Raw genomic sequence first — 21,683 nt, forward strand, 5'->3', positions numbered from 1 at the left:
TAGCCAAAACTTCGGTCATAACAGTAGCCATATCTTGTAATGTTATCTGTAATGGCTGCCCAGATGTACTAGGCGCCATAATATCACGCACCTCCCGGGCGGGAGATGCAGGTACTGACACGTGAGGCGAGTTAGTCGGCATAACTCTCCCTCGCTATTTGGTGAAATTTGTTCAATTTGTACAGATTGGCTTTTATTTAAGGTAGCATCAATACAGTTAGCACATAAATTTCTATTGGGCTCCACCTTGGCATTGGAACAAATGACACAGGTATCTTCCTCTGAATCAGACATGTTTAACACACTGGCAATAAACATGCAACTCGGTTACAATTTTATTTAATAAAAACGTACTGTGCCTCAAGAAGCACTAAACGATTAAATGACAGTTGAAATAATGAACTGAAAAACAGTTATAGCATCACTCTTAACAAACAACACAACTTTTTAGCAAAGGTTTGTTCCCATTAGTAAAATAACACTAATTAAATTTTAAACATAAAAATTACAGAGCAACGTTTTAAATCACAGTCACTATATAAGTCTCACAGCTCTGCTGAGAGAATCTACTTCCCTTCAAGAAGTTTGAAGACCCCTGAGTTCTGTTAGAGATGAACCGGATCATGCAGAAAAACTGACTGGAAATTTTTGATGCGTAGCAAAGAGCGCCAAAACGGCCCTCCCTCTCACACACAGCCAGTGAGAGAGAAACGAAACTGTCATAATTAACACAAGCAAACTGCCAAGTGGAAAAAATAATGCCCAAATACTTATTCACTCAGTACCTCATTAATGCAAACGATTCTACATTCCAGCAAAAACGTTTTAACATGAAAAATACCTAATAAAAGGTTTAATGTACTTTTACAGAGTAATTCCGGTGAAATACCATCCCAGAATACTAAAGTGTAGAGTATACATACATGTTCATTATAACGGTATGGCAGGATTTTTTCATCAATTCCATTCAGAAAATAAAAACTGCTACATACCTCAATGCAGATTCAACTGCCCGCTGTCCCCTGATCTGAAGTTTTTACCTCCCTCAGATGGCCGAGAAACAGCAATATGATCTTAACTACTCCGGTTAAAATCATAAGAAAAACTCTGGGAGATTCTTCTTCAAACTCTGCCAGAGGGGTAATAACACGCTCCGGTGCTATTGTAAAATAACAAACTTTTGATTGAAGTTCTAAAAACTAAGTATAATCACCATAGTCCTCTCACACCTCCTATCTAGTCTTTGGGTGCAAGAGAATGACTGGGGGTGACGTAGAGGGGAGGAACTATATAGCAACTCTGCTGGGTGAATCCTCTTGCACTTCCTGTAGGGGAGCAGATAATATCCCAGAAGTAATGATGACCCGTGGACTGATCACACATAACAGAAGAAATTAGGTTTTCTTTCATTTAATTGGCAAGAGTCCATGAGCTAGTGACGTATGGGATATCAATACCCAAGATGTGGAACTCCACGCAAGAATCACTAGAGAGGGAGGGATAAAAAGGAAATTTATGCTTACCTGATAAATTGATTTCTTCTACGATACGACGAGTCCACGGATTTCATCCTTACTTGTGGGATATTATCCTCCTGCTAACAGGAAGTGGCAAAGAGCACCACAGCAGAGCTGTATATATAGCTCCTCCCTTCCCTCCACCCCCAGTCATTCGACCAAAGGTTTTAGGAAGAGAAAGTAAAAGCTAAAAGGTGCAGAGGTGACTGAAGTTGTAAATAAAAAATATAATCTGGCAAAGCGAAATGAAGGAGAGATCCAATGGCACTACATATAAATAGATGGGAACTGCTGCCCAGTAAAAGGATACTTAGGTATTATTGACCCAAGTTCCAGAGTTGGTGCTGTGTATATGAGAGACTGAAATTAGTAGAAATTGTGGAGAATAGGAGATCCTACACAACAAGTATACACAAATAGCACTCCTGAGTCCTCAAAGGTGGGTTAAACCCACTGGTAATAATAATCACAAAGAATTTGTGTCAATACAATGACAAAATTGGGTCAAATAGATGAATCCTTTAATACATGCGTGTACATAAGAGTTGGTTTGCTGTCAAATCATACTAATTTGCTTAAATTTAAGCATTGTTCATTTGTTACCCCAATCAAGTGGAACTACCTCCCACTAAGATTTGTGACTATTTTTTTTCTCAAAATGAATGTATAATAAGCATTTTGCCACAGTAACAATAAAAGTTACACCAAACATGTCAGTATAACAGTTACTTTACTTAATTTTAAGCCAGTGGCTTAGTTAACAAGTTACTCATTGGGAATATTGTGACTGTAACATTTACTTTACACTGGTGTATACGGAATGTATCCCAATCTTTGCATTACTAACAACTTTTTATAAACCAAAACCACTGTCAAAGTGACACAAGTAATACGAACTGTGTTTAACTATTTATTTGCTCCAAATCACCAACTATAAACACAATCATAACTGATAATTATTATATACAAAAACTTCGTTGTCAATGGAGGTTTATTGACATATTTATGCACTAGCTTAAAGGGACCTATAACACCTTCTAAAAATTGTTTAAGCTAACTTATATTTACTAATAATAACAAAGTAATCATGAATCCTTATTCTTGCCGCTCAGTTTACCCCAAACAGTTCAATAAAAGTGTCTTTAATTAGACTGCTGATCTGCTGCTTGGTGATGCTATGTAGGCCACCATATTGCTACACGGGCACAGCAGTCACGTGATTGTGCATGGCAGATAATGTTATTAAAATTATAGAAGGATTACCAGAATGCTCTCTCACAGTGGTGCTAAGTCTGAGTGCTGTAATTAGCTTTATAAACATTTTTCATATGTGCCTCATATTTATATAAATAAATATTCTGTTGTGCATGCATTTATTAATTTCAAAGAACTCAAAACTTTTTCTAAGCTAGAAGAAATATGTCTGACTGCACTATTGAGTGCACGGCTAGAGGAACTGTTGTTTTAGTTAATAGTAACAGCTGATGCTACAGGCAGGGGAAAGGAATGAGCTGAAAATTTAGTTACTACTTTGCAGTTTAAAACTGTTTAATACCTTACTTTTTTGTAAGAAACAAGTATAGATCTTGTAGGCTCTGGCAATATTCAGCTCTCTTCTTACAACGGAGCATGCCACTCCCCCCTCCTTCCTCCCCCCTCTGTGTATCTACATGGAGAGGGGAGGAAGGAGGGGGGAGTGGCATGCTCCGTGGAAGAAGAGAGCTGGATAACACTGCAATTACATTTACTAGAAGATTTATGCACAAGTGCATAAATCTTCTTGCACTTGTTCATAAATCTTCTAGTAAATGTAATTGCAGTGTTCCCACTCCCCCGGATGAAAAGTCTGACGACTTAGAAAATCCGCCTCCCAGTTCTCTACTCCTGGGATGTAGATCGCTGATAGATAGTAAGAGTGGGCCTCCGCCCATCGGATTATCTTTGATACTTCTATAATCGCTAAGGAACTCCTTGTTCCCCCCTGATGATTGATATACGTCACCGTCGTGATATTGTCCGACTGGAATCTGATGAATTTGGCCGAAGCCAACTGAGGCCACGCCTGAAGCGCATTGAATATTGCTCTCAGTTCCAGAATATTGATTGGAGGTAGAGACTCCAAACACCCTGAGCCTTCAGGGAATTCCAGACTGCACCCCCGTCAGAAATATTTTCATGTCTACCGAGTCTATCAGAGTTCCCAAGAAGGGAACGCTTGTTTGTGGAACTAGTGAACTTGTTTCTATGTTCACCTTCCAGCCGTGAGTTCTCAGAAAAGACAACACTGTGTCCGTGTGAGATTTTGTCAGTTGATAAGTTGACGCCTGGATTAGAATATCGTCCAGATAAGGCGCCACTGCTATGCCCCGCGGTCTGAGAACCGCCAGAAGGGACCCTAGAACCTTGGTGAAGATCCTGGGTGCTGTTGCCAACCCAAAAGGAAGAGCCACGAACTGATAATGTTTGTCCAGAAAGGCAAACCTTAGAAACTGATGATGATCCTAGTGAATAGGAATATGAAGGTATGCATCCTTCAAGTCCACGGTAGTCTTTGACCTTCCTGGATCATAGGTAATATTGTTCGTATAGTCTCCATCTTGAATGATGGAACTCTGAGAAACTTGTTTAGACACTGAGAACTAAAATGGGTCTGAAAGTTCCTTCTTTTTTGGGAACCACGAAAAGATTTGAGTAAAACCCCTGCCCCTGTTCCAGTTTTGGAACGGGGAAAATTACTTCCATGGTAGAGATCTTTTACACAGCGTAAGAACGCCTCTCTTTTTATCTGGTCTACAGATAATCGTGAAAGATGAAACCTCCCTCGTGGGAGAAAATCCTTGAATTCCAGTTGATACCCGTGGGTCACGATTTCCAGTGCCCAGGGATCCTGAACATCTCTTCCCCAAGCCTGAGCAAAGAAAGAAAGTCTGCCCCCTACTAGATCCAGTCCCGGTTTGGGGGACGCCCCTTCATGCTGTCTTTGTAGCAGCAGCGGGCTTCTTGGATTGTTTACCTTTATTCCAAGCCTGGTTGGGTTTCCAGACTGACTTGGATTGAGCAAAATTCCCTTCCTGTTTTGTGGAGGAAGAGGAAGCAGAGGGTCCTCCGTTAAAGTTTCGAAAGGAACGAAAATTATTTTGTTTACACCTTATCTTAACCGACTTATCCTGAGGTAGGGCATGGCCTTTACCTCCAGTAATGTCAGAAATTATTTCCCTCAATTCAGGTCCGAATAGGGTCTTACCCTTAAAAGGAATAGCTAAAAGCTTAGATTTTGATGACACATCAGCAGACCAAGATTTGAGCCATAACGCTCTACGCGCTAAAATGGCAAAACCTGCATTTTTCGCCGCTAACTTGATGCCGCAATTTGAAAAGAGGCATCAGTAATAAAAGAATTAGCTGGCTTGAGAGCCTTAATTCTATCCAAAATGTCATCTAATGGAGTCTCAACCTTCAGAGACTCTTCTAGAGCATCAAACCAAAAAGTTGCAGCAGTAGTATTCCGAAATTCTTTTAGGAACCGGAAAAACATCAGTGTAAGTAGGTACCTCTAGATATTTGTCCATCTTACATCTTTCTCTGGTGGTATCACAATAGGGTCACAATCATCCAGAGTCGCTAAAACCTCTCGGAGTAACAGGCGGAGGTGTTCCAGCTTAAATTTAAAGGACATGACGTCCGAATCTGTCTGAGGTAACACATTCCCTGAGTCTGAAAGTTCTCCCTCAGACAGCAATTCCCTGACCCCCAACTCAGAGCACTGTGAGGGTACATCGGAAATAGCCAATAAAGCATCAGAGGATTCAGTATTCACATTAATACCTGACCTACTGCATTTACCCTGTAACACTGGTAATTTAGATAATACTTCTGTAAGGGTAGTTGACATAACTGCAGCCATCTCTTGCAGAGTAAAAGAATTAGACGCACTAGAAGTACTTGGCTTCGCTTGTGTGGGCCTTAAAGGTTGTGACACTTGGGGAGAATTGGATGGCATATCCTGGTTCTCTTCAGATTGAGAATCATCCTTAGGCACACTTTCTTAACCTAAAATATGCTTTTTACAACGTAAGGCCCTTTCAGTACAAGAGGTACACAATGTAAGAGGGGGTTCCACAATGGCTTCTAAATACATAGAACAATGAGATTCCTCAATGTCAGACATGTTGAACAGACTAGTAATAACCACAATAGTTGTTAAAAACTTTATTTATTGCTTTAATTTTTTTTTGAGAAACGTGTACTGCGCCTTTAAGAGATATATAAGCGCACAAATTTTCCAAAACTGCTTTAAAACGTTAATTTACTCTTTAAAATTAACTATACCTAATTAATGGCTCCAAAAATTATTGCACCCCAAGAGTAAGGGGAGAATTAACTTCTAAAAGGTATTTATAGACACAAATATGTTAAATTTGACAAAAATACCCTCTGCGCCTCTGTGGCGCCTACCTGCCCCCCAGGGTACTTCAAAATGCCTAGGCTCAACCGGAGCTAATGCCTGCTGCTTCTCAGCCAGAGTAAAGTGCGTGTCCGAGCACGAAAAAATAAGCCCCGCCCATCATGTCGTGTAGGCCTGAACAACCGCATGGTGAAGCGGTTTTAAAGTATAAGCCATGTAGAAATCTTTAACCCCTAAGTACACTCCCAATACGGTCAAACTGTTTATTTTAAACAAAAAAACGTTAAAGGGACACAACCAAATTTTTTCTTTTATGATTCAGATAGAGCATGCAATTTTAAGCAACTTTCTAATTTACTCCTATTATCAATTTTTCTTCGTTCTCTTGCTATCTTTATTTGAAAAAGAAGGCATCTAAACTTTTTTATTAGTTCAGCACTCTGGACAGCACGTTTTTATTGGTGGATGAATTTATCCACCAATCAGCAAGAACAACCCAGGTTGTTCACCAAAAATGGGCCGGCATCTAAACTTACATTCTTGCATTTCAAATAAAGATACCAAAGGAATGAAGAAAATTTGATAATAGGAGTAAATTAGAAAGTTGCTTAAAATGTTATGCTCTATCTGAATCACGGAAGAAAAAAATTGGGTTCAGTGTCCCTTTAAGCATATTCCTGCCTCTCCCAGTGTCTCTTTATAATGTTGTGAAGCCCAATATAATGCTTGGCCCAATATATCAAATGAAATAAATAAAGCACAGGTTTCTCAGTAACACCCCCTTTATTTTACAGGTCTACTGCTTACCACTTCCCTTGCAGGGAAATAAATGTCAGCCAGTTCTGATATACCAAGTCTCCTCAGAAATAAAGGGCTGCACATACCTCAATGCTGCTTGTAGCATGAAACCGTTCTCCACACTGAAGATGTCTCTTGCATTACCTTCAGAAGCTCTGTGGGAACCAACGTGGATCTTAGTTACATCTGCTAAGATCATTAACCTCAGGGCAGAAAGCTTCTTCCATATCCCCCTGAGGAAAATAGTACTCACCGGTACCATTTAAAATAAAAAACTTCTTGATTGAAGAAACTAAATTTTACACCTCACTTCACCTCTTCTTAGTACAAACACAGGCAAAGAGAATGACTGGGGGTGGAGGGAAGGGAGGAGCTATATATACAGCTCTGCTGTGGTACTCTTTGCCACTTCCTGTTAGCAGGAGGATAATATCCCACAAGCTAAGATGAAATCCGTGGACTCGTATCTTGTAGAAGAAATAAACAACAGTCATTTTCCGCTGAAAAAATAATCCACAACCCAAAATATAAGTTTATTCTTTAAATGACAAGAAAAACTTAAAACATCAGCAGAAGAATCAAACTGAAACAGCTGCCTGAAGAACTTTTCTACCAAAAACTGCTTCTGAAGAAGCAAATACATCAAAACGGTAGAATTTAGTAAATGTATGAAAAGAAGACCAAGTTGCCGCTTTGCAAATTTGATCCACTGAAGCTTCATTCTTAAAAGCCCACAAAGTGGAGACTGATCTAGTAGAATGAGCTGTAATTCGCTGAGGCGGGGCCTGACCCGACCACAATAAGCTTGAAGAATCAAAAGCTTTAGCCAAGAAGCCAAGGAAATAGCAGAAGCCTTCTGACCTTTCCTAGGACCAGCAAATATAACAAATAGACTAGAAGTCTTCCTGAAATCTTTAGTAGCTGCAATATAATATTTCAAAGCTCTCACCAAATCCAAAGAATGTAAGGATCTTTCCAAAGAATTCTTAGGATTAGGACACAAGAAAGGGACAACAATTTCTCTACTAATGTTGTTAGAATTCACAACCTTAGGAAAAAATTTAAATGAAGTCCGCAAAACCAACTTATCCTGATGAAAAATCAGAAAAGGAGATTCACAAGAAAGAGCAGATAGCGCAGAAACTCTTCTAGCAGAAGAGATGGCCAAAAGGAACAACACTTTCCAAGAAAGTAGATAAATGTCCAAAGAATGCATAGGCTCAAAATGGAGGAGCCTGTAAAGCCCTCAAAACCAAATTAAGACTCCAAGGAGGAGAGATTGATTTAATGACAGGCTTAATACAAACTAAAGCCTGTACAAAACAGTGAATATCAGGAAGTTTAGCAATCTTTCTGTGAATAAAACAGAAAGAGCAGAGATTTGTCCCGTCAAGGAACTTGCAGACAAAACCCTTATTCAAACCATCCTGAAGAAACTGTAAAATTCTTGCAACTCTAAAAGAATGCCAAGAGAATTTATGAGAAGAACACCATGAAATGTAAGTCTTCCAAACTCGATAATAAATCTTTCTAGAAACAGATTTACGAGCTTGTAACATAGCATTAATCACTGAGTCAGAGAAACCTCTATGACTTAGCACTAAGCGATCAATTTCCATACCTTCAAATTTAATGATTTGAAAACCTGATGGAAAAACGGACCTTGAGACAGTAGGTCCGGACTTAACGGAAGTGGCCAAGGTTGGCAGCTGGACATCCGAACAAGACCCGCATACCAAAACCTGTGAGGCCATGCTGGAGCCACCAGCAACACAAACTATTGTTCCATGGTGATTTTGGAGATCACTCTTGGAAGAAGAACTAGAGGCGGGAAAATATAAGCAGGTTGATAACACCAATGAAGTGTCAGCACACCCACTGCTTCCGCCTGAAAATCCCTGGACCTGGACAGGCATCTGGGAAGTCTCTTGTTTAGATGAGAGGCCATCAGATCTCTCTCTAGATGACCCCATATCTGAACAATCTGAGAAAACACATCTGGATGGAGGGACCACTCCCCCGGATGAAAAGTCTGACGGCTGAGATAATCCGCCTCCCAATGTCTATACCTGGCATATGCACCACAGAAATTAGACAGGAGCTGGATTCCACCCAAGCAAGTATTTGAGAAACTTCTTTCATAGCTTGTGGACTGAGTCCCACCCTGCTGATTGACAAATGCCACTGTTTGTGATATTGTCTGTTTGAAAATAAATGAACGATTCTCTCTTCAACAGAGGCCAAAACTGAAGAGCTCTGAGAATTGCACGGAGTTCTAAAATAATGATTGGTAATCTCGCCTCTTGAGATTTCCAAACCCCTTGTGCTGTCAGAGATCCCCAAACAGCTCCCTAACCTGAAAGACTTGCATCTGTATTGATCATAGTCCAGGTTAGCCAAACAAAGAAGCCCCTTGAACTAAATGCTGGTGATTTAACCACCACATCAGAGAGTGTCAAACATTGAGATTTAAGAATATTAACTGTGATATCTTTGTATAATCCCTGCACCATGGATTCAGCAAACAAAGCTGGAGAGGTCTCATTTGAAAACGAGCAAAGGGAATCGCGTCCGATGCTGCAGTCATGAGACCTAAATTTTCTGTGCACATAACCACTGAAGGGAATGACTGAGACTGAAGGTGCCAATAGGCTGCAACCACTTTCAACGTCTCTTGTCTGTTAGAGACAGAGTCATGGACACTGAATCTATCTGGAAACCTAAAAAAGGTGACCATTGTCTGAGGAATCAAGGAACATTTTGGTAAATTGATCCTCCAACCATGTTTTTGAAGAAACAACACTTGTTGATTTGTGTGAGATTCTGCAGAACGTAAAGACTGAGCTAGTACCAAGATATCGTCCAAATAAGGAAACACCGCAATACCCTGCTCTCTGGTTTCCATAAAGCAGGTCACATAGAGCCTTTAAAAAAGATTCTTTGAGCGGTTGCTAGTCCAAATGGAAGAACAACGGATTGGTAATGCTTGTCTAGAAAAGAGAATCTCAGGAACTGATAATGATCTGAATGAATTGGAATATGAAGGTATACATCCTGCAAGTTCATTGTGGACCTAAAATGTCCTTGCTGAATAAAAGGCAGAACAGTCCTTAAAGTCACCATTTGAAAGTTGGTACACAACGATTCAAAATTTTCAGATCCAGAATTGGTCTGAATGAAATTTCCTTCTTTGGGACAATGAATAGATTTGAATAAAACCCCAGACCTTGTTCCTAAAAAGGAACTGGCATGACTACCCCTGAAACTCCAGGTCTGAAACACACTTCAGGAAAGCCTGAGCTTTAACTGGATTTGCTGGGATGTGTGAAAGAAAGAAAAATCCTCTCACAGGAGGACTTACTCAGAATCCTATTCGATACCCCTTAGAGACAATACTCTGAAACCATTGATTTTGGACAGAATTTATCCAAACATACTTGAAAAAAAACCTTAATCTGCCCTCTACCAGCTGAGCTGGAATGAGAGTCGCACCTTCATGTGGACTTAGGGGCTGGCTTTTGGTTTCTTAAATGGGTTGGATTTATTCCATTTAATGAAGATTTCCAATTGAAAACAGATTCCATAGGGAAGGATTAGGTTTGTGTTCCTTATTTGACAAAAAGAACGAAAACGATTTAGAAGCTCTTTACCCTTAGGTCTCTTATTATCTTGGAAAGAAAGAGATAGCAATCTAGACTTAAAAAGTCATATCAGCATTCCAAGATTTAAGCCTCAAAAGTCTTCTAGCTAAAAATAGCTAAAGACATAGATCTAACATCAATCTTCATGATATAAAAAAATGGCATCAGAACGGATTAGTATGTTGCAGTAAGCGAACAATGCTAGATAGATCAGAATCCAATTCTTGTTGCGCTAATTCTCCAACAAAAATGTTGATGCAGCTGCAACATCAGCCAAAGAAATTGCAGGCCCGAGACGACCTGAATATAAATAAGCTTTCCTTAGATAAGATTCAAGTTTCCTATCTAAAGGAACTTAAGTACTATCTTCTATAGGAATAGAGGTACGTTCAGCAAGAGTAGAAATAGCCCCATCAACTTTGAGGATCTTTTCCCAAAACTCTATAGAAATTGCTGGTAAAAGGATACAATTTTTAAACCTTGAAGAAGGAATAAAAGAAGTACCCGGCTTATTCCATTCCTTAGAAATCATATCAGAAATAGCATCAGGAACAGGAAAAAACCTCTGGAATAACCACAGGAGGTTTAAAAACAGAATTTACTAGTTCTAATATCAAGAGGACTAGTTTCCACGATATCCAAAATGATTAACACTTCTTTAACAAAGAACGAAAATACTTAATTTTAAATAAATAAGTAGATTTGTTAGTGTCAATATCTGAGGAAGGATATTCTGAATCATATAGATCCTCATCAGAGGAGGATAATTCATTATGTTGTCGGTCATTTGAAATTTCAAAAGACCTTTATATTAATTAGAAGGCAGAATAGACAAAGCCTTCTGAATAGAATCAGTAACAAATTCTTTAAATTTCATAGATATAACATGTACATTAAAAGTTGAAGGAACAACAACAGGCAATGTACTATTTACTGATGGACACAATATCTGCATGTAAAAGTTTATCATGATAACCAATACAAATGACATTCGGAAATATAATGCACTTGGCTTTAGTAGAACCAACATCAGGCAGCAAAGTTCCAACAGATACTTCTGAGGCAGGATCAGATTGAGACATCTTGCAAAATGTAAAATAAAAAACAACATATAAAGCAAAATTTGTCAATTTCCTTATATGACAGTTTCAGGAATGGGAGAAAAATGCAAATAGCATAGCCCTCTGACATAGAAAAAGGCAAGAGGCAAATAGCAATGGGGTATTAAATTAATGAAAAAATTTGGCGCCAAGTATGAAACACAAGGTAACTGAGAAATGACACACTCGCGTCACTAAGGACGCAACCCTGTGTAAGGAACTCGGCGTCAACAAACTTGCGTCAACGGACGTACTTTCGTGCCAAAAAATTCTTGCGCCAAGGATGACGCAATAAAGTCTAGAATTTGGCGCACCCACGGGCCTAATCCTGCCCGCAATTTGCAAGAAAAAAGTAGTCAATTTTTAAAAAAGACTAAACCCCAGGTAAGAAAATATATTTCTTAATATGTTAATTTTCCCCAAATATGAAACTGACAGTCTGCAAAAGGAAATACATGAACCTGACTCATGGCAAATATAAGTACAATACATATATTTAGAACTTTATATGCATAAAGTGCCAAACCATAGCTGAGGTGTCTTAAGTAATAAAAACATACTTACCGAAAGACACCCATCCACATATAGCAGATAGCCAAACTAGTACTGAAAAAGTTATCAGTAGAGGTAATGGTATATGAGAGTATATTGTCGATCTGAAAAGGGAGGTAGGCGATGAATCTCTACGACCGATAACAGAGAACCTATGAAATAGATCTACCGTGAGGAAAACCATTGCATTCAATAGGTGATACTCCCTTCACATCCCTCTGACATTCGCTGTACTCTGAGGGGAATCGGGCTTCAAAATGCAGAGAAGCGCATGTCAACGTAGAAATCTTAGCACAAACTTACCTCACCACCTCCATAGGAGGCAAAGTTTGTAAAACTGAATTGTGGGTGTGGTGAGGGGTGTATTTATAGGCATTTGAGGTTTGGGAAACTTTGCCCCTCCTGGTTGTATTGTATATCCCATACGTCACTAACTCATGGACTCTTGCCAATAACATGAAAGAAAAATAACATTTAAACAAAATATCCAATTTCCTCAAAATAGCAGTTTCAGGAATGGGAAAAAATGCTTATGCTAAAATACTTAAATGAAAATAAAATAAAAAAGCAAACATCATAGCCTTCTGTAAACAAATAAGAGCAGAGAGCAAAGAGGGAGAGACTTAATATAACACATTTTTTGGCGCCGATAATGACACAAACAAAGATGATGCAAATGTAGAGAAAAAAAACTTTTGTCGCCAAAGTTAACAAGAAATGACACGACTCGCGTCATAAGAAGCGCAACTTTGCGGCACAAAAATTTGCGTCAACAAAGATGCAAGAAATTACGTGACTCGCGTCAAACGCAACCTCTGTGCCAAAAATATTTGCGCCAAGAATGACGCAACAAATAGAAGCATTTTGCGCCATCGCAAGCCTAATATGCCCGCGAAAATTTGAAAAAACAAGTCCGAAGTTACAACTAGCTGGAACCCCAGGTAAGAAAAATAACTAAATTTCTCCCAAAAAACATAAATTATGCTTACCTGATAATTTCCTTTTCTTCTGATGGAAAGAGTCCACAGCTGCATTCATTAGTTTTGGGAAATAAGAACCTGGCCACCAGGAGGAGGCAAAGACATCCCAGCCAAAGGCTTAAATACTCCTCCCACTCCCCTCATCCCCCAGTCATTCTGCCGAGGAACAAGGAACAGTAGAAGAAATATCAGGGTGAAAAAGGTGCCAGAAGAATATAAGGATGCCCCACATAAAATTACGGGTGGGGAGCTGTGGACTCTTTCCATCAGAAGAAAAGGAAATTATCAGGTAAGCATAATTTATGTTTTTCTTCTTAAATGGAAAGAGTCCACAGCTGCATTCATTACTTTTGGGAAAATAATACCCAAGCTATAGAGGGGACACTGAATGCCAAGACGGGAGGGTACAATAGGCGGCCCATACTGAGGGCACCAGGCCTGAACTTCTACCCAATAAAAAAAACCCCGCTTCGTCCGAAGCCGAGAAAATTTTAAGAGGAAAAGCCCCAATTACACTGACTCGCAGTTAGTCCAGAAGCCAAACTAGAGACCGCAAACGGACTCGACTGAGCCAACAGTCCTCCAGGAGACACCATCGCTCAACAGATGGTTCACCACCGCTCACCCCCCACAAATGAAGGGGACACCAGCCGAAACCCCCAAGGGGACAAGGCAAAGGAGAACTGAGAAAACCGAAAGGTCCCCTAATACAACAAAGAACACATCCAAGAGTGAGCCCAGTTCACAGAGACCCAAAGGGACCCAAACAAAAGGAGGCCACGCCTATACCAAGCGATACCCGGGATAAGACCAGGCACAGAGACAGAACAGACGTCTCTTCAACATCCTGCAAGCACAGTATGCAACTGAAGAGGCAAAGTCCTCCCAGTGTCTGACCATAGAATACCCAGGCATTTGACCATGAAAAAGTGTGTAATACACCCAGGTGAAAAACCCCAAGTTTGAGAACACAGAGTCCATAACAGGATGACACAGAGGGTACTTGCGGAAGAAGAAGCAGTCAAGCAAGAAACAGAGCGCAAAAGCAACCCCTGGACAGAGGGCACACTCCAGGCAACCTAAGTCGCCGGACCTTCACACAGGTCCCTAAAAAGGGAACAAAAAACCTCAATCGAGGCCCCCCGAGGAGAGTATATCCGCAGAACCCGAAGGAAGAGTAAACCCTCTTCTGAAATCAATGGAGCAAGTTGAAAAGGAAAATCTATACCTTAGCAGACTGAGCTAACAGCATAGACTCAACAATCTCACACATCCAGAGGAGACTGCGACCCGAATGCAGCGCCTTAGACCGATTGGCCATCCTGACCTGCAGACCCACACCCAGCTGGACCAACCCAGCCTCAGGGATCCAAGACAGGGGAACAAAAGAATCCCGAAACAGGTACAGGAACGAGCGTAAGGATAGCAGAGCCATCCCCACAGAGTACAAGTACAACCCGACTCTGAAAACAGACAAGAAGGCCATAGACCTAAGGATCTATCAAAATAAAGGTCCAGCAAGTCTGACTTGGAGCCAGCAAGACCCCAAGGGGAACCAATCCCACCTTTCCGCCTCCCATCCAGGAGAAGCCCCAAGCAAGGACTCCATCTACATAGGGAGGAGAATATCCCCTAAAGAAAAGGGATGATGCCGGAAGGGCAACAACTGTTCTCAAGGCCTGAAGCCACCAGCTAATGGGAAGATAAATTCCCAACACAGATGTCCTATAAAAGTAGCTTGCCAAGCAGAGGCACAGCCAACCCATTTGCCTGCAGAGCAGGGAATCCACGGGAACACTGGCAAGCTGACCAGGAAAATGCAACCCTAAGGCGCACCAGAAATTGGACATCCAGCACCAGCAGATTGAGGCACAAGCCACACAGCTAACCACTAGATGACATGGGCTACTCATGTGGCAAAGAGTAAAAAATACTCCGAAAACCTGGCCAACCATGACCAGGTCAGATAGATGGAGCAAGGACATAGCCCAAGTTCCCACAACCGTGGAACACCCCGACCAGCCCTGAGATACAAGATTCCAAAACCACCCAAAACTGGGTCAGGAAGAAAGCCAAGCGAAGCTCCAGCAACCGGAAGTCTCAGGGAGAAAAACAGGTCCGGGCACCTAATAGTTCAGGCAAACCTTACAATAGAACTAAACTCCCCAACTGTCCAAAAAGCCAGTCAAAAGGGATATGGATGCATATCCAGAGAATCCGGATAGCGAGAAAAACTCGAAAGCCCCGACCAAAGGAAGGAACCACCCCTATCTAAAGTCCAACGCTCCAAGGAGCAAGGCTAGAAGTCATATGAAGATACTTCTCAAAGCCTCAGGACAACCAAGGGATACCTCGAGGTAAAAAAAATAATCCTACTAGCAGGACTAGTCTCCCTATCACCTCCGCACAAGCAGAGGACACAAGGAAGAGAAAGGCACTAAGACTACCCAGCTCCGGAAAACCCTGAGCTTAACAAAGTCCCCGCGGGGAACAACCATCACCCGGGAACACAGATCCCTAAAAGGAGATTCAACTCACCCGGAGACAATGGAAGAAGACCCAAAGGTCTCATATAACTTAGACAGACAGTACCCGTCAAAGAGTAAGAGCTGCATCTAGATACACTATAAACAGCTTACGCGTACACCTGCAAGGTGTCAAGAGCTGCAACTGGTTTCAAACTGCAAACCATCCGCATGCTAGAAAGCTATCCTGTACAAGCTTTTGAATCAAGCCCAAAAGGACAAATCCAGAGTCCTAAAAATGAAGGCCAAACCACTCAACTGTGGTAAGGGGCATTAAGCCCTCCAACCCTCCACCACATGGGGGAGGCTCTAGGTTCTGATGAAATCAGATGTCAGATAAAGTGACGCAGCGGGAAACTCCCCTGCCCGGCCATCTATGACTGAAGGCTATAAGGACTGAAAAATCCTTCCTGCCTCACGGACCCACAGATCCTCTTGAATGCTTAGTTGAACATTAAAAACAATGATAACCTGAGCACTCTGCGCTTCTACCGAACCAGCCGAGCAGAACAGCGCCACGTGTCTGAACAGCCGCAGGACCAAACAAACCCGACAGGACCAGCCTTAACCTAGGGTCCTAACCGGCAAGCTGCATAAATTCTCCCTCATAGGGGGAAAAAAACAAAAAACAGTCACAGGCCTACCCGCAGGACCAGCCAAACGGAGCCCTAACTTTCAAAAACTGGGAAAGATCTAAAACAAATGACAATCAGGGGATTACCTCATCCCCACATGTCTAATAAGGTGCACCATTCGAATTAGCAGACTGAAAATCCCCGTAATCTGGTAACGATAGGGCCATTTAATAACTGAAAAACATGTCTGAGCAATACACGAAGGCGCGCAATCCTGTAACGAAAGGCACAACACTCAGAGACAGTTACACCTGCGGGGAACTGTAGAGGCCCTCCCCAAGGCGGAAGGCCCGGGACTATAGGGCACGAGCACATTCTCAAATAAAAGTCTGGACTCTGCAGACGAACAATCGCCAACATTATGTGGAAGCGAAAACGTGCTGCAACCTCCGGGGGGAACACGCTACCCTGCATGGAGAAATCAGAAACTGGGTTAACCGCATGTGCAGAAGTATGAATTGGTAGGGAACTCGCCTCTCGGAGGACAGGCCCCCCAGAGGCGGATGGCTCAGCAGTTCCTTGATTCCCCGAGCCCGAGGAACAAGGCGCTCTGAAATGGCATACGGAACAAAACTGGTCGACATGTGTCAACGAGGCCAAATCGGATTCGTCACCGGACACAGAATCTGAAATCAAAATAGTCTCGGTATCAGAATCCTCCGTAACTGAATCTGAAACGAGCAGAGTCTCAGCATCAGAATCCTCCATAACTGGATAGAGGAAATATCAAGATGGACTAAAGTATGAGAACAAAAACGGCACCTGGCACCCACAATGGCTGGGTCACTCACCCACCTCCTATGACCAGACCCCTGCGGACTAGAATATCTCCTTCGCCACACGGTCAGGAATGCGGAAATGGGGAACGGAACAGAACCACGCCCGAACACAAGGTGAACCGAACAGTCCAAAAGAGCGCCCAACTAAAAGGCTGCGTCACTTCCAAAGGCCTCAAAGTTTCAAACACTAGCTCAAAACATCACACATAAGCAGGTTGAATCACATAACATACATGATATGATTATAAAGCCCCCCTGTTGAATAATCCCCCTCAGGAGATTTTAACCCTCGATTTTTAGATACAAAGACTCACTGAGACCCTTATGTCATATAGTTAGACCCGCAAAGGTGTGGTAACCTATTGGGAAAAGACTCATATTACAGTACATTGAAGATAAAGTAAAATGAAATGATCTTACCGGAATCTACGCTGTAGAACAGGAACACAGCCTTTCAAGTGTGACGAATAGTGGCCTCGCCTCCGCCATGGACTTGAGAGAAGAAAGCAGGCAGCGGAGCGAAGTTTGCAAACGCCGATTGCTTGAGGAGCTGTTAATATGAGTCGGGATGGTTTCGTAGAAAGACTCTCCCTGCACCTCCGGACTCTAACTTTCATCCAAGCCCTCACTGAGAGACTGACAGGACTACTTAAAACTCCTGTCCCATGCCGAAGAGCACTACCCTCCATAAGAGACAAAAAAATTAAAATTAAAAATTCTGACAACCTCCTGAGACGAAAGGCAAAGAATGACTGGGACATGAGGGGAGCGGGAGGAGTATTTAAGCCTTTGGCTGGGGTGTCTTTGCCTCCTCCTGGTGGCCAGGTTCTTATTTCACAAAAGTAATGGATGCAGCTGCGGACTCTTTCCATTTAAGAAGAAAACAATTTCCATGCTGAAACTGTTAGACTGCAAAGGGAAATAAACATAGACCTGACTCATGGCAAATATATGCAATATATATTAAAACTTTAAAATATAAAGTGCCAAACACAGCTGAGAGTGTCTTAAAAAATAATATATACATACCTGAAGACACTCATCCACATATAGCAGACAGCCAAAGTACTGAAACATATCAGCAGATTTATTGGTAGAGGAGTATAATGTCGATCTGTAAAGGGAGGTGACAGATGAATCCCCACGACCAAATTTACAGAGAGCCTTAGAATAGATTTCCAATAGGTGAAAACATGGCATCATCAGGCAATACTCCCCTCACATCCCTCATACAAACACTGTACTTTGAGAGAAACTGGGTTATGCTTAGAAGTGCCTTTCACAGAAGAAAATCAAGTACGACTAGCTTCACCATCCTCCATCGAAGGCAAAGTTTGTAAAACTGAGCTATGAGTGAGGTGGGAGGTGTATTTATAGGCATTTTGAGGTTTTGGAAACTTTGCCCCTCCTGGTAGGAATGTATATCCCATACGTCACTAGCTCATGGACTCTTGCCATTTACATGAAAGAAAAGAGGAATGATAATAATTGCATAATTATGGACATAGGCTTACCTGTGTACCTATGTATAAAGAGTGGGGAATACACAATGTAAGAGACTATATGAAAGTACACACACACACATATATTTATATATATACATACACACACACACATACAGAAATATCATTTGATGGTTAAAGTGACAGGATTCGGATAGAACTTTGCTAAAGAAACACTGGTAACCAATACATTTAACCAATGACAAGAGACAAACGTGTGCAGGCACCAATCAGCAGCTAGCTCCCACTAGTGTAGGATACGTGTGTATTCTTTTTCAACAAGGGATACTAAGAGAACAAAGCACACTTAAAACAAGGTGTCTTAAAATTACATGCTCTATCTGAATCATGCAAGTTTAAATTTGACTTTTCTATCCCTTTAAAGTGCCTCTGCAATGAGACGTGGCTACTGAGGAAAGTTTGCAGTAAAATATCCATTTTTACATAGCTATATTTATGTAATATTTTCTAGACATTTTTTTTTTAAACAGATATGCAGTGTTTAGGTAATGCCCGTTAAAGTATAAAAATGCACTTACATTTTTATTAGCCATGACTACAGACTCATGGGATGGCTTTAAAAACCATCCATCATACGCAACTCTTAAAGTTATTCTCTTAGCATTTAGAACACTATTAGAATATAATATATCACATAATGTATACTTTCCAAACTTTTGCTCTGAAAAGTCAGCACTGGGGACTAAGGTTGTGGGTTTTAAGCACTCGGAAGCAAGGTGTTATAGAAGCTTATATAAGGCAGTGAAACAGCTATATATTAATACTAAACATGCTATGAAGAAAGGGGCCACAGGAAATTATAGACCTCTACAGAAGGGTAAGTGGCAACAAAGGAAGTGGAATCACAATTAGAATATTGTGATAATGGTCTAGCAATGAAGGAAACTCCATCACTATTTAGTTAAGCACTGGCAGCAGTATTTAAAAAGCAATTCACTTTCATACTTACAAGGTGATATATCCCTGTATCTATTTTTGGAAATATTTTGAGGTAATCTGGCACACGACATGGTCATCCCAGGCTTTCTTCTGTACAACTGCTGCATTATAAAAAAAGAAGCCATCAGATATTTACGGTAGATAGGACAGAAATACAATAATACCAAAACATTTCCATAGATTGAATTAAACTATTTTTAATGCATGTAAAACAACTAAAAGGACTAAAAATAAATAAACATCAAATACAATTGCTATTATATTAAGAAGCTAAACAAATCAACAAATACATATATATTTTACAATCCAACATAAAGGCAGCTCATTTATCTGAATTACCCTGCAGGGCAAAAATGTCATATTATTAGTTTTAGTTGCAGTTTTTAAGGTATACTAGCAATACTAGCACTTAGAAAGTTTTTAGGCATTCTTACATCAAACTGAGCAAGGACTGTTCCATTTACTAGACCGTCTGCCAGCTGAATCATTGATTCACTCAGAGCATCTTCTGAATGACTACCATCCATGGATGACTTCTCTGGGATGTACTGGAAATCAGGTTCATTCTCCAGTCTTTCCTCCACTAGGTCATAAACAGCTATTTATAGAAGACAAGAACAGCAATATTATTGTTTATAAAAAATAAAATAAAACCACCACTCATATTTTGCACAGTTGTTGCATCAATAAAAAAAATATTTTGGCTTTGTGACGACCACTGTACTATGCAAAAGGTCATAGAACTATAATATTTTCTCCCATTTTCCCAATGTTCCATTTCACTTGCTGGATGGATCATGTTAAACTGTTTACAGATGGCTCAATTATGTTTATTTCCACATTGGAAATAGTTGTTTTTGCTGGTTGAATACACCACGAACACTGATATACAAAATTTATACTTACATGGATAATTAATTTCTTTCATTATGGTTAGAGTCCACAACACATCACATGTGAAAATTACCCTCCTGACCAGTAGGAGGAGGTAAAAGACTCATACCAGAACTTTAAATCCCTCCAACTTACACAGAATTCTCAGTCATACATATAGCCCAGTGAATGGAGGAAACAAACATGCAGGAAAGTTAAAGGGATCGGAATATCAAAATTAAAAAACTTGCATAATTCAGATTATTTCATTTTAAGACACTTTTAAAATCACTTCTATTTTCAAATGTGTATTGTTCTCTTGGCATCCCTTGCTGAAAAATAATACGCACATATCTTACACTAGTGGGAGCTAGTTGCCGATTGGTGCTTGCAGACATTTGTCTCTTGTGATTACCTAACTAGATGTGTTTAGCTAGCTGCCAGAAGTGCAATGCTGCTCTTTCAGCAAAGAATAGCAAGAGAATGAAGCAAATGTAATAAGTAAACTGGAAAGTTGTTTAAAAAAACAATTTATATCTTACCTGATAAATAAATTTATTTCATGGTGGGTTGAGAGTCCACAACCAGTTATGTATGGGATATACATTCCTACCAGGAGGAGGCAAAGTTTCCAAAACCCCTCCAACTGGTAATGTTCTGGGTAAACTGGTATGTGAAATTAAGCATCTTGTAAATGTATTGTGGACATACAGTGACCTTGTTGAATAAAAGGCAGAATAGTCCTAACAGTTTCCATTTTGAGAGTTGGTATTCTTATAAATTTGTTTTGTTTTCAGATCCAGAATTGGTCTGAAAGAGTCTTCATTCTTTAGTACAATTAAGAGATTTGAATAAAATCACATCCCCTGTTTCTGTAAAGGAACTGGAACAATTACTCCCATATCTTCCAGATCTAAGACAGATTGAAGAAACGCCTGAGCTTTTATTGGATGTTTTGGAATATGGGTAAGAAAAAACCTTCCTGTGGGAGATCTCCAATTCGGTATCCATGAGAAATAGCATTTTGAATCCAGGGATTTCGGACACATTGTAACCAAGCTTTCTGAAGAAAGTTTAATCTGCCCCCTACCAGAGATACTGGGCTGGGGGCCATACCTTCATGTGATTTTAGAGACTGGATTAGATTTCTTATTCTGTTTGGATTTGTTCCAATTTGAAATGGATCTCCAGACCGAGAAAGAGGGCTTAAATTAGGAGTCAGTTTTATGTTCTCTATTCTAACGAAGGGAGCAAAAACGATTAGGATCTTTTTTTTTTGTCTTGAGGAATAAAAGCTCCAGTAATAGTAGAGATAACAGAATCCAGTTGAGACCCAAAAATTTATTTCCTTGGAAAGAAAGAGATAGTAATCTAGTTTTAGATACCATGTTAGCATTCCAGGATTTAAGCCATAGG

At 40.5% G+C, this 21,683-nt stretch overlaps 1 protein-coding gene across 1 annotated transcript in view; it reads right to left on the reverse strand.

The window, feature by feature from the left end:
* PTPN4 (protein tyrosine phosphatase non-receptor type 4) overlaps positions 1-21,683 on the reverse strand; it is a gene marked incomplete in the record, with an annotated part of 1,345,721 nt that overhangs the window by 262,892 nt on the left and 1,061,146 nt on the right. The window contains 2 exon segments of the mRNA XM_053698088.1: positions 19,405-19,495; positions 19,829-19,992. Coding sequence (XP_053554063.1) covers positions 19,405-19,495; positions 19,829-19,992 — 255 coding nt within the window.

Source organism: Bombina bombina, chromosome 1 (assembly GCF_027579735.1).
Source record: "Bombina bombina isolate aBomBom1 chromosome 1, aBomBom1.pri, whole genome shotgun sequence".
NCBI classification, from domain to species: domain Eukaryota; kingdom Metazoa; phylum Chordata; class Amphibia; order Anura; family Bombinatoridae; genus Bombina; species Bombina bombina.